General features: G+C 45.6%; 1 protein-coding gene across 3 annotated transcripts in view; it reads right to left on the bottom strand.

The window, feature by feature from the left end:
• MTUS2 (microtubule associated scaffold protein 2) overlaps positions 1–12,305 on the bottom strand; it is a 563,429-nt gene that overhangs the window by 60,355 nt on the left and 490,769 nt on the right. The window contains exon 1 of one of the 3 annotated variants that reach the window (XM_015083756.3): positions 7,948–8,587. The exons of the other annotated variants lie outside the window; for them this stretch is intronic. Coding sequence (XP_014939242.3) covers positions 7,948–8,001 — 54 coding nt within the window. The 5' untranslated portion in view covers positions 8,002–8,587. Of the gene's footprint in view, positions 1–7,947; positions 8,588–12,305 lie in introns of those variants that run through there. 3 annotated transcript variants of the gene reach the window in all.

Here is a 12,305-nt window from a genome sequence, read left to right as displayed (position 1 = left end):
ACCGCCAATACTGACAGCCAGGCTGGACCCACCCATCTTCGCTTTAGGGGAGACACAAGTGAGAGAATAAAAGAAAAGGACCAAGAAAAGAAAGGGAGCAGATGGGAAGAGAAGAGAGATGGAAGGGGAGATAGGAAGGGGACGGGTGAGACCATAGACCCTGCACCCTCTCCATCTGGGGAGACAGTGACGGGGAAAGAGTGAAGGAAGATAACCCAACTCGACCTCAACCTTTTGCAAGCATAGCCTATAAAGCCAACTGCAGTTTCAAACTACAGTCATCAGATGGCTTACCGAGGAAAGACTGGCTGTTAAACATTAGCAACAAACCTGAAGGCTTAAATGTCAAGGTAAACAACGAAACTCTGGTAAGGTCTAGCTAATGACAGCATTAATATTAGTGTGAACATTTCCAAACACTTCGCGAACGTGAGGCACAGCGCTGGGTGGGCCCTTTCCCTCACTTAGTCCTCCAGGTGAGGCTGTCAGGTGGGTGCTGGGTTCTATTTCCCTGTGTAGAGGATGAAACTGAAGCTCCAGGCTAAGCAAGCCGCCCGTGCACGACTTGCTGGGAAGCGGTGAAGCCAGAGTCTGTTACAGACACAGCCTCAGGATCCAAACTGCACCAGTTCTCAGACCGGATAGGAGCACTTATCGGTGGTCAGTGTCAGCTCCTCACCACTTTTTCAATAAAAAAAATTCCCTGGCTGCATTCACACCCCATCCCACTGTTGGAACTACCTGCCTTTGCGCATGGTATGGATTTGTTGGCCGCACGCCAGTACATTTCCAGCATGGCCTGCCTGAGGCTGTAACTTCTGAGAGGGTAGCTGTTCAGCTTTCCCCATCAGCTATCCCTAACCCCTGTGAATCCGTTCCTCCTGAAGATGCTGGCTCAGCCCAGCTCTGCTCGCTAAGGCCAGCCTGTGTGGGTTGGCGACAGTCCTTTCTTCTTAAGTGCTTCTTTTTGAAATGATACCAACCCTTCTGATTTATGAATTTTCTGCATCAATTAAGTTACTCTTTGTTTCCTGAAAGCTAAACCAGAATGACTAGTGCTGCCCTGCAGTGGAGTGAGTCAACAACAACAGGACTGCAGGAACTCTCTTTCTTAACGCAAGAAGTGAACTTCAAGGAACCTTCCATTCTCTCCTCCTGCCTCAAGTTACTCTGCCATCCATCATGGCTCAACAGATTCCAAAGGTGATCTCGCAAGGCCGTTAGGTTCTGTTGAACACACAGGAGGAAGGCGGCCTCAAAGACTCCCTTTGAAAGGGTCTCATGCCACGATTCCCCTTCGCTCCCCAACCGAAGCCAGTCCAGCGCGATGACGTGTTGGGATGACTGAAATATGAGCACGGCCCCCTCTGACGGCCCAGTGTGAGATCAGTGCTTCCCTACATGGGGAATGAGTGGAAAATTCCTAACTGGTGCCAAGCACGAGCTCCTGCTTTCACTCTAAAGGTCTAAAAATAGAACTCAGTATTAACCATCCAAACGATCCCGGTGATACAGTCCAGAAATCGCAAAGTCTAAAAGGCCATTCCTCTAAAATTACTGTTTACTCTAGGACAGGCTTAACTGGAAATGGACCCTTGGAGAACATTCATCCAAGCCCCATACCAACAGCTGTGTCTTCTTACGCACCTCTTTTATTTGGTCACGTACCTCTCTTTTGCACACTGAGTTCTCTACTCTTTTTAGCATGATACGCTGTATTCACAGATGGAATCCGAGATGAGCTATCCCCATGAAACATCCAACTCTCCCCCTCTACCTCTAGCCCTAAACACACCGCTGCAAGCCTGGCACAGTGAAGCCTGTACTTCTCACATATGGCTCTCCACGCTAAGGTGCTCAGCGACTCTTGCCGAATGCCACCATGAATCTCTCCTAGCTACACAAACCTGGCAAAGCCTACAAACCGCTAATCGTGCCATTGACTTCAAGTAACTGGATGTGTGGCCAAGCCCGAAGCCGGCCTGCCACACTCTGTCATTTTAACATGCTTCGTCAATGGGAGTTACCTGTTCAGCTGGTTGATGGCACCCATGAGAACTTGGTGGTAACAGGGAGTGAAAATGCCACTCTTTGTTAGCGTCACCCACGTGATTCTACACTTGGACATGAGCTCCCTAAGCTCCTCCTCAAATCGGAAACCAAAGGAACAGACTAGTTACTATGAGACCAGAGGAAGAAGGAGCAGGAGGAATGTGGGAGCACCCAAGGCAAGAGCCAAGAGAACTGTGACCCTAAACAGCACCTGAGGCTATTTCCGGGAGCCTGTGTCACCCCCATCATATGGGCCCTTCTCTTTTCCTTGCCATGCTCCTGCCTCTGGTCTGTGATTCACCCTGAAGGGGCACTTGCTCAGCTACAAGGGGGACTGATGACAATTTTGTAAACTTCACTGCAGTTTCTAAGTGTTTTGATCAGCTCCCGCTTCCCCCCACCACATTTTTCTTTAAAAGGACACACACGTGCCCAAGATGATGTGACTTTGATATGATGAGTCAGAAGAAAGAGTGTTTGTACTGGGCCCTCAAATATTTGTTGAAAAGAAATGAATTGATAAATGGAACAGTACTCTACCGTCAAAATAGTAATTTGGCAATAAATTAATTAATTGTAATAAATAAATAAATAGACACACACACACACACACACATTAAAAAAATATATACATGTAAGTCCACAGACTCCCAACAAATTTCTAATTTTTCCTATCTTTTTAGCCTGCCCTGGAGTCAATGCAGATAAAAAAAAAAAAAAAAAATTCAACCGTGCAAAGCTAGGCCACCTTTTCACAGGCTAAGCAGAAGAACCATACAGGGAATTAAAGAAGAAACCTACAGAATTCTGCTATTTGAAGAAACTTCCAGATCCTTTTTATTGTGACTTTTGGAAATTCAAAGTGAGATACCTACATGCACATGAAATCACAAAGGGGTTAAGGAGTTTTTCATTCTTCCTGGAAACAATATTGCTTTTCGCTCATGGCTCTGTGAGTTCAGGGGAGGGCTTAATTCTACATGGCAGAACCCTGTTTTAATACGGAAATACTTTCTTTTGTATTTCCAGATGAACCAGCCACAAGGTGGCATCTCCAAGGCTTCTGTGTTGTTTTCAGGCCACCGTTTGTGAATGCTGCGTTCAATTTCAGTATTAATACTGTGAAGCTTGGCTAGATTCATAATATAGCTCCGTGGAAAATTCCTTCGGGAGGTGGACTGACCTTTTGGTTTTCATTTCAGTTATTATGGCTTTAACGCAGCGCTGACGGCACGCTTTGACTTCTTCAATAAGTATTATTTCTTTCACGTATAATTAACACAGGCCACTGTATTTTTCTACCAGCTTTTCTCCTCGGCGGTACAATTTAATAGAGACTGGTCAAGGCAAGTATCATTCACATTTAATATTCTTAAATACATGTCATTGTCTACTTGCATGAAAGATAAGCAGAACCACATCTTGTTTTAAAAGAAATCAGAAGGAATAAACGCAGAGTGCATCATTCTGATCTTTTTCCTGTGCATTTGTGATCGCAAAACATCTAGCTGCCTAAGAAGCCGCACTTAATAACTCAATGTCATAACCCACCCGGATTATCAACTGACAACTAGCAAGGACAGAGTCTTATGGGGCCCAAGGTGAAGGAATGTGAATCCAAAGACGCAATGCTGGGAAATTCTGGATCTCAGAGTAAGCAAAACAAAGGAAGATTAGCCAGTGCCATGATTTTCAATCCATTTATTTATCACTTCAGAGGTTCTTTGACCTTCTCGGATTTTCTCTTATAACCTTCCCAAATTTATTACTGTCAGATGCCAGATGCCTGGGAGGAACAGTGAGGTGCCTTCTCCTAACTGCCACCCCCACCAAGAATTTAGAGGAAAGGTAAATAAAACCAGCCTTCGAGATTAACATCAATGCAGGTAAGGTTAGGGTGGAGATATGCAAAGTAACCCCTAAAGGGACGAGCAAGACTAAGTGACTTAGTAGAGGGAGAAAAAGGAGCCTTAGAAGACACCAAGGCAAGTGACAATCATACAGGCCTTCTCAAGTGCATTTCTAGCTAGAGGGGTGATGGGACGTGGACATATAGGCTCTGAGGCCACCGAATGCCTAAAGACCATAACTTGCTGGCTCAGATTCCATTCTTACCAAAGCCTCTTACGAAGCTAGACTTTTGACTCTAAAAAGATACGTATTTATCAGCCTTGTTACCGTTTGTCAGTTGCATTTCTCACTGTTAAAAAACAAGTTGGCGTTCTAGTTTACATCTAATTTATTTCTCTCAATAACTCAACATTCCTAAGAATGACTAGCTCTGGAAGGTTAAGGGCAAGGAGTTTCTGTGTGTGCAGAGCGGCCGGCTTGATTCTGGACCAGCCGAGTCCACAGGTGAACAGACTCTGAAATCCATCGGGGTGTTCCAATGGCCTCTCTGGGTCACGCTTTTCCTTTCCAAAATACCTACAGAGTGAGTCTTTCCACAGATTGCCTCTCTGTTCAAATCCCAAGATGGATTTCTACTTTCTTGCAACTCAAGTTAAAAAACGTGGGTCTGGCTTTCAGCCTGGAAAATATTTCCCCACACTCCCTCTATGCTTGGATTTCCTACTGTGTTTATGCTCATCTTTCATCAAACTGGGCGAAAGTACCTTTCCTCATGCACTCCCTGCTTAGAATTGCATTCCTACTCCTCACACAGTTCATTAAAACTCCACCCCCTTTCTCAAAGTGCGGTTCATGTGCCATTTTTTCCAAGAAACCTTGCCTAGGATTCCAGCAGGGATTTCTCCTTTCACTAGATTCCAGAAACAGGTCCGGCCAGTACCACATAACTTTCACACTCCAGGCTTGCACTAATGTGTTAATTGCTCTACATGTGTTATTGTTGCCTACCCCGTTTGTAATTTCTCTGGAAAAGGTGAAAGTACAACCCAAGGAATAACTGGTAACTCCACAGGTCAGGTTGTGCCCTTCGGAGAATTCTTTGATAGCCCCCATCATAACTGGGCGATAGATATTATAAATACTGTGAGAAGGCAAGAAATGTTGTCCATGAACAGGTTTTTTGAAGAGGTGAAAATACATAAAGCACAATCGGCTTTTAAAAACCATTTATTCACCTAACACATTTTCATTCATTGAATAACCCTAGACAAGATTCTGGAGTTTCTCCCAGTGAATGAATATGCTAAGAAAGCATCTCAGGTTTATATCTCTTAGCCCTATCTCTGAAACCATTACTTAAAAGTATCTTTAATTGTCCGTTGACTCTTTTCAGAACATCTTTAGCTGCACTAGAATTAAGAATGTTTTAACAGTTCACAATTAGGGTCTCAAAATTGAGTTTGTTTTTTTTTAATTTTTTTTTTTTTAACATTTACTTATTTTTGAGACAGAGAGAGACAGAGCATGAACGGGGGGAGGGCCAGAGAGAGAGGGAGACACAGAATCTGAAGCAGGCTCCAGGCTCTGAGCTGTCAGCACAGAGCCTGATGCGGGGCTCGAACTCACGGACCGTGAGATCGTGACCTGAGCGAAGTCGGACGCTCAACCGACTGAGCCACCCAGGTGCCCCTCAAAATTGAGTTTTTAAATCCTGTATCCATATAAACTTCTAAGGAATTCTTTTTTTTTTTTTTTTCTTTTTCTTTTAAGGTTTATGAGGCTGGTCTGAAGTAAGCAGAAACAACTTTATCAACAATTTTATCAGGCCTCTTTCAACGTTGATGTTGGGATTGTTAGAGCTCATGAACAGACTGATGGATTTTACCATGGGATTTAAAGGGGCTGGAGACTGGAGCGGAATCCCATAACGCGCTCTCCGCATCCCACGCCTGGCCCAATAGGTGACCGCTGAATAAACAAGTGATTTTGGCACACTGCCTGTGAAGGTACCCTGAAAAGCAGACGGCTAAATAAAATAATGACTTTTTTTAATCTTAAAAAAGGAAATCCTCAATTCCTCACGTGAGCACCTGTGAATTTACAGTTTCAAAACCTCCCAGGGGAATAGACTCTGAACTATGGCAAAAGACAAGTCAAGAAATGTGGGGGTACACATAATGAGAAAGTGGATATGTACACTAAGTTTTCATCAGGAAAGAAGAGTCTGTATTATGTTTGGAGTTTTAAAGTTGAAACATTTGAAAGTTACTTAAACATCACTCTGGCTGGAGAGATGAAGTATTACTTAGTTGTCTCCCAACATTTCCACATTCAAACATGACACAGGGATAGATAGTTACTTTCAAGAAATCGATTTGAAACAAAAAAGGAGGAGGAGTTCACTTTAAACTATATTTTCTCAAAGGTCTGCAGATTACAGCTTCTATTTCTAAAACTTCTGTACCACGACTCAGGAAGAGGAACATTATAATATTGTCGTGCATGGAGCAAACCCTTCCCTTTTATTGTAACTATGGTTACAAAGCTTCCTTCAACACCTTTTTGCGACCGCTTCTCTTGAAAGAAGGCTTCATCGCTTCAATATTGGATTTGTAGACAATTGAGTGCAAATGTTTTTTATTTCTATTTGGTAAAAGCTCACAAATGTACATATAAATATTTTAGTTCGCACTCATGGTAGTCGAAGTCAAACCCAATGAAATAGTTACTCCTATTGGAACAAAAGTACTGGGTGGGTAACTTTTAAAATATCAGTGCAATTTTCCTAGGTCAGAGTTCACAAACAGAACTGATAAGAAAGATGTTCCCAAGTGGCCTCCTTGTAATGAGCTTTATATTAAGCTATTTATTTTCCTTCACCTGGTCACATATGATACCTCAAGCTATCTATGTAGCTGCTGCCCACGTGGGTAGAAAAGAGGCAATTTCAACCCCTTATTAAATCCCATTTCATGCGTCTTGGAGAAATCCAAATGTGTGTGAGAAACAAAACAAAACAAAACAAAACATCACAGAGACAAGATTTCCTGCCAACATATTTCTAGTAGTGAAATTAAAAGCATCCCCCAGGGGCACCTGGGTGGTTCACTGGGTTAAGCGCCGGCTTCAGCCCAGGTCATGATCTCACAGTTTGTGAGTTCGAGCCCCGCGTCCGGCTCTTGTGCGGACAGCTCGGAGCCTGGAGCCTGCTTCAGATTCTGTGTCTTCCCCTTTCTCGGCCCCTTCCCTGCTCATGCTCAGTGTTTCTCTGTCTCTCAATAATAAATAAATGTTAAAAAAAAAAAAACCACATCATTCCCCCATCTCCCTGTGAGCTCACAGGCGAATGTCAAAAGCAAAGAAAGGCTTTGTGTTGGAATTGCCACACCGCTCTGGCTTGCTCCTTCCTGCTCTAGCCTCCGTTCCCTGGCTGTGACTCTTCCTTCCAGTGAAGACTTGAACACACCCTTGGCCTCTCCAGCTCCTTAAGGTTTCACCTCTCTGGGATACCCCCCTATGCCACGCAAAGAAGCGCGGCGAAGACAAGCCTACCGGTGCTTTCTTCTCTGACCCTAAGAATGTAAATGGCAAGGATGGATGCCGCTGGTAGAAACGAGTGGTAAACTTTCGAAGTTAGCAGTTGGCCAGAAGAAGCCTGCCTAGCTAAGCTCAATTCCCCGCGCCGGAACGTCTGGGGTTTCACGGGTACGTTAAAACGCACTAAGAATATTCCAAGGCTTTCTCGGCGGCGTTCCGGATTTCCAGACGTTTGCGCGGAGCCCTACGGGTTTCGGGAATATGCAACAGCTGCCTGTGCGACTGGAGGGACAGGGAATTATGTAAGGCACTGCAGGGTAGGTGAGGCCGACCGCGTCTGCGGACCGCACTCACGCCTCAGCACACGGGCACCAGCAAGGGCAGCCTGGGGCTCACCAACAAAGCGCACGCACACGCCAGGGAAGAGGGACAGAGGCGGCCGGCTCAGGCTTCCTCTCTGCCCGTGCAAAGGAAGGGGGGAGGAGGAGGAGAGGGAAGGCAAAGTACCGTCTTGTCCAGGCACTGAAGGCAGTTATAAGGCTTGCAGCAACCGTGGCCCATCCCGGCAGGCTGGCTGGCAACGGGCCCTCCTTCATGCAGCGTGTCAGCGGCTGACTCCTGCGGCGAGGTGATGGCTCTGGCGAGAGGGGTGCGCCGCCGGGAGCTGTCACAACTTCCATGTGGCCCCCTCGGCTACCTTATTTCTCCTAATAACTTCAGGAAGCCGCAGCCCGAGGGAAGGGGAGGAGGAGCGCGGCGCGGCGGCCGCGTTAGGATCCCGCAGCGGGGAGGGGCAGGGCGGCAGCCGGGAAGGGAGGGTCACTTTGCCACTGGAATCCTCCGATGGAGGCAAGTCAGTCGTCGCAGAACAATCGAGCATTTCCCGGGGCCAGCTCCCCCGGAGGCCGGCGAGCCCGCCCTTCCCGGGAGCCGCGCCGCTCCCACCCGCCCCGGGCGCGGCCGCGCCTCTGCGCGCCGCAGACACGCCTGGAGAGGACGCAGCCAACACAAAAGAAGAGCCCGGTCTTCCAGGAGTACTCGGGGCTGAGCACTACGGCAGGGGCCCGGGGGGACTTGGCTCTGCGCGAATAGCGGCTCTCTGCGTTCCCGGCAAGTACAGACATCTACAGGGTGCAGGGCGCGGTCTTCCCTCCAGCGACTCCTGGTCGCCGCCGGGAACCCCCCCCCCCCCCCCGCCCCCCGATGGCTCAGTTTCAGATTCGTGGGCCACGAACCAATTTGCCCGAATCCATGAAATCTTTGTAACGGAGATAGACTCGTGAAGTCGCTGGCCCAGGCCGACACTCACAAACCACGCGAGTGGCTTAAGTAATTAAAATCGGGGTTTGGGGCACGTCTGTCTCCTGGGCGTATCAGCATAAAAGCCTTAGAGGGCTTGATCTTTCCAGGCAATTCGGAATTTTTCAAACCGTTGAAAATCAAAAAGAGAAGGGGATGGAGACAAAGGTTTGTTTGTTTTTCAGAAGAGACGTGGTATCTAAAAATATATTTATGTAATCTTTTTTAAAAATTTTTTATGTAATCTTAAAAGAACAAGATGCAAACGTTTAGGAGGTAACTTTGTATTTCCTGGTAACTCAAAGGAGAACTCCTGATCCTGAAATGTACCATCTGCAGAAATAAACAATCACATCTTTGCCCACGAAATTTGCCTAAGACTATGAGCAGACAATAGTTGTAACATTAGATAATTTTACTAACTTGAGATTTCCCAAGGAGATTTTAATTAAGGAGCACAGGCTATTTCAATTTGCTTGGACAGAGGACAAGGATGTCGGGTGATCAAACATGAACAGACTGAAATGTCTGCCTGAAACTTGAAACAGTAAGCTTAAACCTTTCTTCAAAGCTAGCAGGTAAACACTGTATATCAATGATACTAAAAAAACAAAACAAAACAAAACAAAAAACCACCAAAAAACTAACACGTAACTTAGAGCAATTCTTTGTTAAGGCAATATAGCTGTCCTTACCAAAATTGTATGTTTGTGTTTATTTATTTAAATTAAATTCCTATCAGAATTTTAAATGTACATCTATCTTGGGGGCCCTGGATGGCTCAGTCCACTGTATGGAAAGATGATACATTGTTGAGCGAGAACATAAAGTTTTATAAAACACAAAGCAAAACTATACCCATGTACATATTTGTATATGTCTAGAAGAAAGCTTTTGGGAAAATGCACAGTGTTCATATAAGAACATCCTACCCTGGGGGAATGGGAAATAGAAGTGAGAGAGCAAATTTCCACTTCTTTTTTTATTCTTTAAATTTTTTTAACGTTTATTTACTTTTAAGAGATAGAATGCGAGTGGGGGAGGAGTAGAGAGAGAGAGGGAGACGCAGAATCGGAAGCAGGCTCCAGGCTCTGAGCTGTCAGCACAGAGCCCGACGTGGGACTCGAACTCACAGACCTGAGCTGAAGTCGGACTTTCATCCGGCTGAGCCCGCCAGGTGCCCCTCTGCTTTTTTTTTTTTTTTTTTAACCCTCTTTCGAGCATGCATTACTTTTATTGTTTGAAAACAAAGTGTACTGGTGGAAGGCAACGAGCACCGCCCAGCTCTGTCATGTCAGAGGCACTCAGCTCCCCCCCTCTCACACAGGCTTGTCCTCCTCAGCAGGGAGCCTGGGCACTCCTCTCAGAGGGAGAGAAATTCAGGGTACCCTGAGCTGAAACACGGACTGAGAGCTATTCCTGGGACTTTTGCAACCTTGGAAGAAAACCCCTATATTGCAAAACCTCCTCTATATTGTGAACCCACGTTCACAGCAGCATTGCTCACAGTGACCAAAGGTGGAAATAACCCATGTGTCCACTGACTGGTGAAGGCACAAACTAAATGTGGTACATCCATACAATGGAATATTATTCAGCCTTACAAAAGGAAGGAAATTCTGACCACATGAGCCTCGTGGACATTAAATGAAATAAGCCAGTTACAGACAAATACTGTATGATCCTGCTTAGACGAGGTACCCAGAGCAGTCTGATCCATACAGACAGAAAGTAGGATGGTGATTGCCAGGGACGGGGTGGGGGGGGGGGGGTAGTAGGGAGGAATGGGGAATTGTTTCATGGGTACAGTTTTGGTGTTGCAAGATAAAAAGAATTGTAGAGATGGGCTGCACATAATGTGAATGTATCGATGCCCCTGAACTTCCACTTAAATGGTTAAAATGGTCAATTTTATGTTAGGTGTATTTTAACTACAATTATAAATTAAAAAAAAAAAAAAAAGTGGTGGCTTGCATTCTCCCTGGAAACAGAAAGTCCTGGCAGTATAGGTATCTGATCTAGAAGGAACCAGGGCTCCTGGAGGGGATGCCTGGTCCCAGATCTGAAGCAGGAAGTATCCTAGGTGAGCCGGGGATACTGTGTTGTGTACTGTACTTTAATGATAAGGCAAAGTTCCTATTGTAGAAGGAGCCAGCAGGACTGGGGAGGCTCTAAGAAGCTAAATGTCTCCCCCACAGTGATGTAAAGCATGCTTTCTTTGGCACAATTGTCTTTCTGCACCACAAGAAAAGGTTTCTTTCTCAATTAGAATTTAGATCGCACCGTACTAGAACATTACTTCTTGTTCTTGGATGATGCATGAGCCTACTTGCTTATACAGTGGCCCACAAGAGATTAGGATGGGACTCGGGAGGCTGTACAAGAAAGCCAGGACTCTGCTTCCCTTCTTGTGCAGAAGGCACTAAGGGCTGGAGAGTGGGGTGGCCGTGCCCATCCGCTGCAGTGTTGCTGAAATCTCACATGTGGTAAAGCCCTCGGTGCAGATAACCCAGATGTCGAGAGAGGCACCAATGTCCTAGAGTTGTGCCATATCTCTTTCTGTGTAAGTTAAAAAGCTTCAAACATACTCAAGAAGACAGGGATAAATACAAAGGACCTTCACATACCCATTTCCAGTTTCTTTTTATTTTTTTTATTTTTTTTTAAACGTTTATTTATTTTTGAGACAGAGAGAGACAGAGCATGAACGGGGGAGAGTCAGAGAGAGAGGGAGACACAGAATCGGAAACAGGCTCCAGGCTCCGAGCTGTCAGCACAGAGCCCGATGTGGGGCTCGAACTCACAGACCGCGAGATCATGACCTGAGCCGAAGTCGGACGCTGAACCGACTGAGCCACCCAGGCGCCCCCCATTTCCAGTTTCAATAGTTGTCAAGATTTTGGGACGCTTCCTCCAAGCCCCTTTTTTCCTTTCCATCCATCCATCACCCAGAGTTAGCAATCATGGAGACTTTGTCACTTTATTTTCACGTATCCCTTTTATGTTCTTTGTTAAACTATTTTGAAGCAAAACGCGAACACTTCAGTGTGCATTGCTAAAAATTACGAACACTTTTATATAATCCCAATGCCATTGAAACACCGAACAAAACCGACAGTATAGCTTGGCATCTAATGCCTCGTTCATAACAACTCTTCCTGCTTTCTCAAAGAAAAAAATATCTTACAGTAGGTTTTCTTGAGTCAGGACTCAAACTAGGTCCACATATTACATTTGATGTTGCCTCTGAAGCCTCATTTATCAATTTTAGTATATGTGCTGCCGAAGCAAGCACTGAAGCCTCATTTATCAAAAGCAATGCCCACTTCTGCCCTCCCTCCCTCCCCCCTGCCGTTGACGTGTTCAGAAACTGGGTTGACTGGCTTGTAGAATGTCCCACACTCTGGTTTTGCCTCTTTGTTTCCTCATGATCCCATTTGACTCATTCCTACATGCCTGTAAGTGAAATGTAGTTCTCGTGGCTGGATGCGATTCAGGTTTGATTTATTTGGGCAACGGTACCTGAGCTGTGATGTGTGCATACCGTGACATCCCATCGGGAAGCA

The sequence above is a fragment of the Acinonyx jubatus genome, chromosome A1 (genome assembly GCF_027475565.1).
Source record: "Acinonyx jubatus isolate Ajub_Pintada_27869175 chromosome A1, VMU_Ajub_asm_v1.0, whole genome shotgun sequence".
Classification (NCBI taxonomy): Eukaryota; Metazoa; Chordata; class Mammalia; order Carnivora; family Felidae; genus Acinonyx; species Acinonyx jubatus.
Note: the sequence above shows the minus strand (reverse complement) of the source record. Positions and strands in the feature narration are given on the sequence as shown.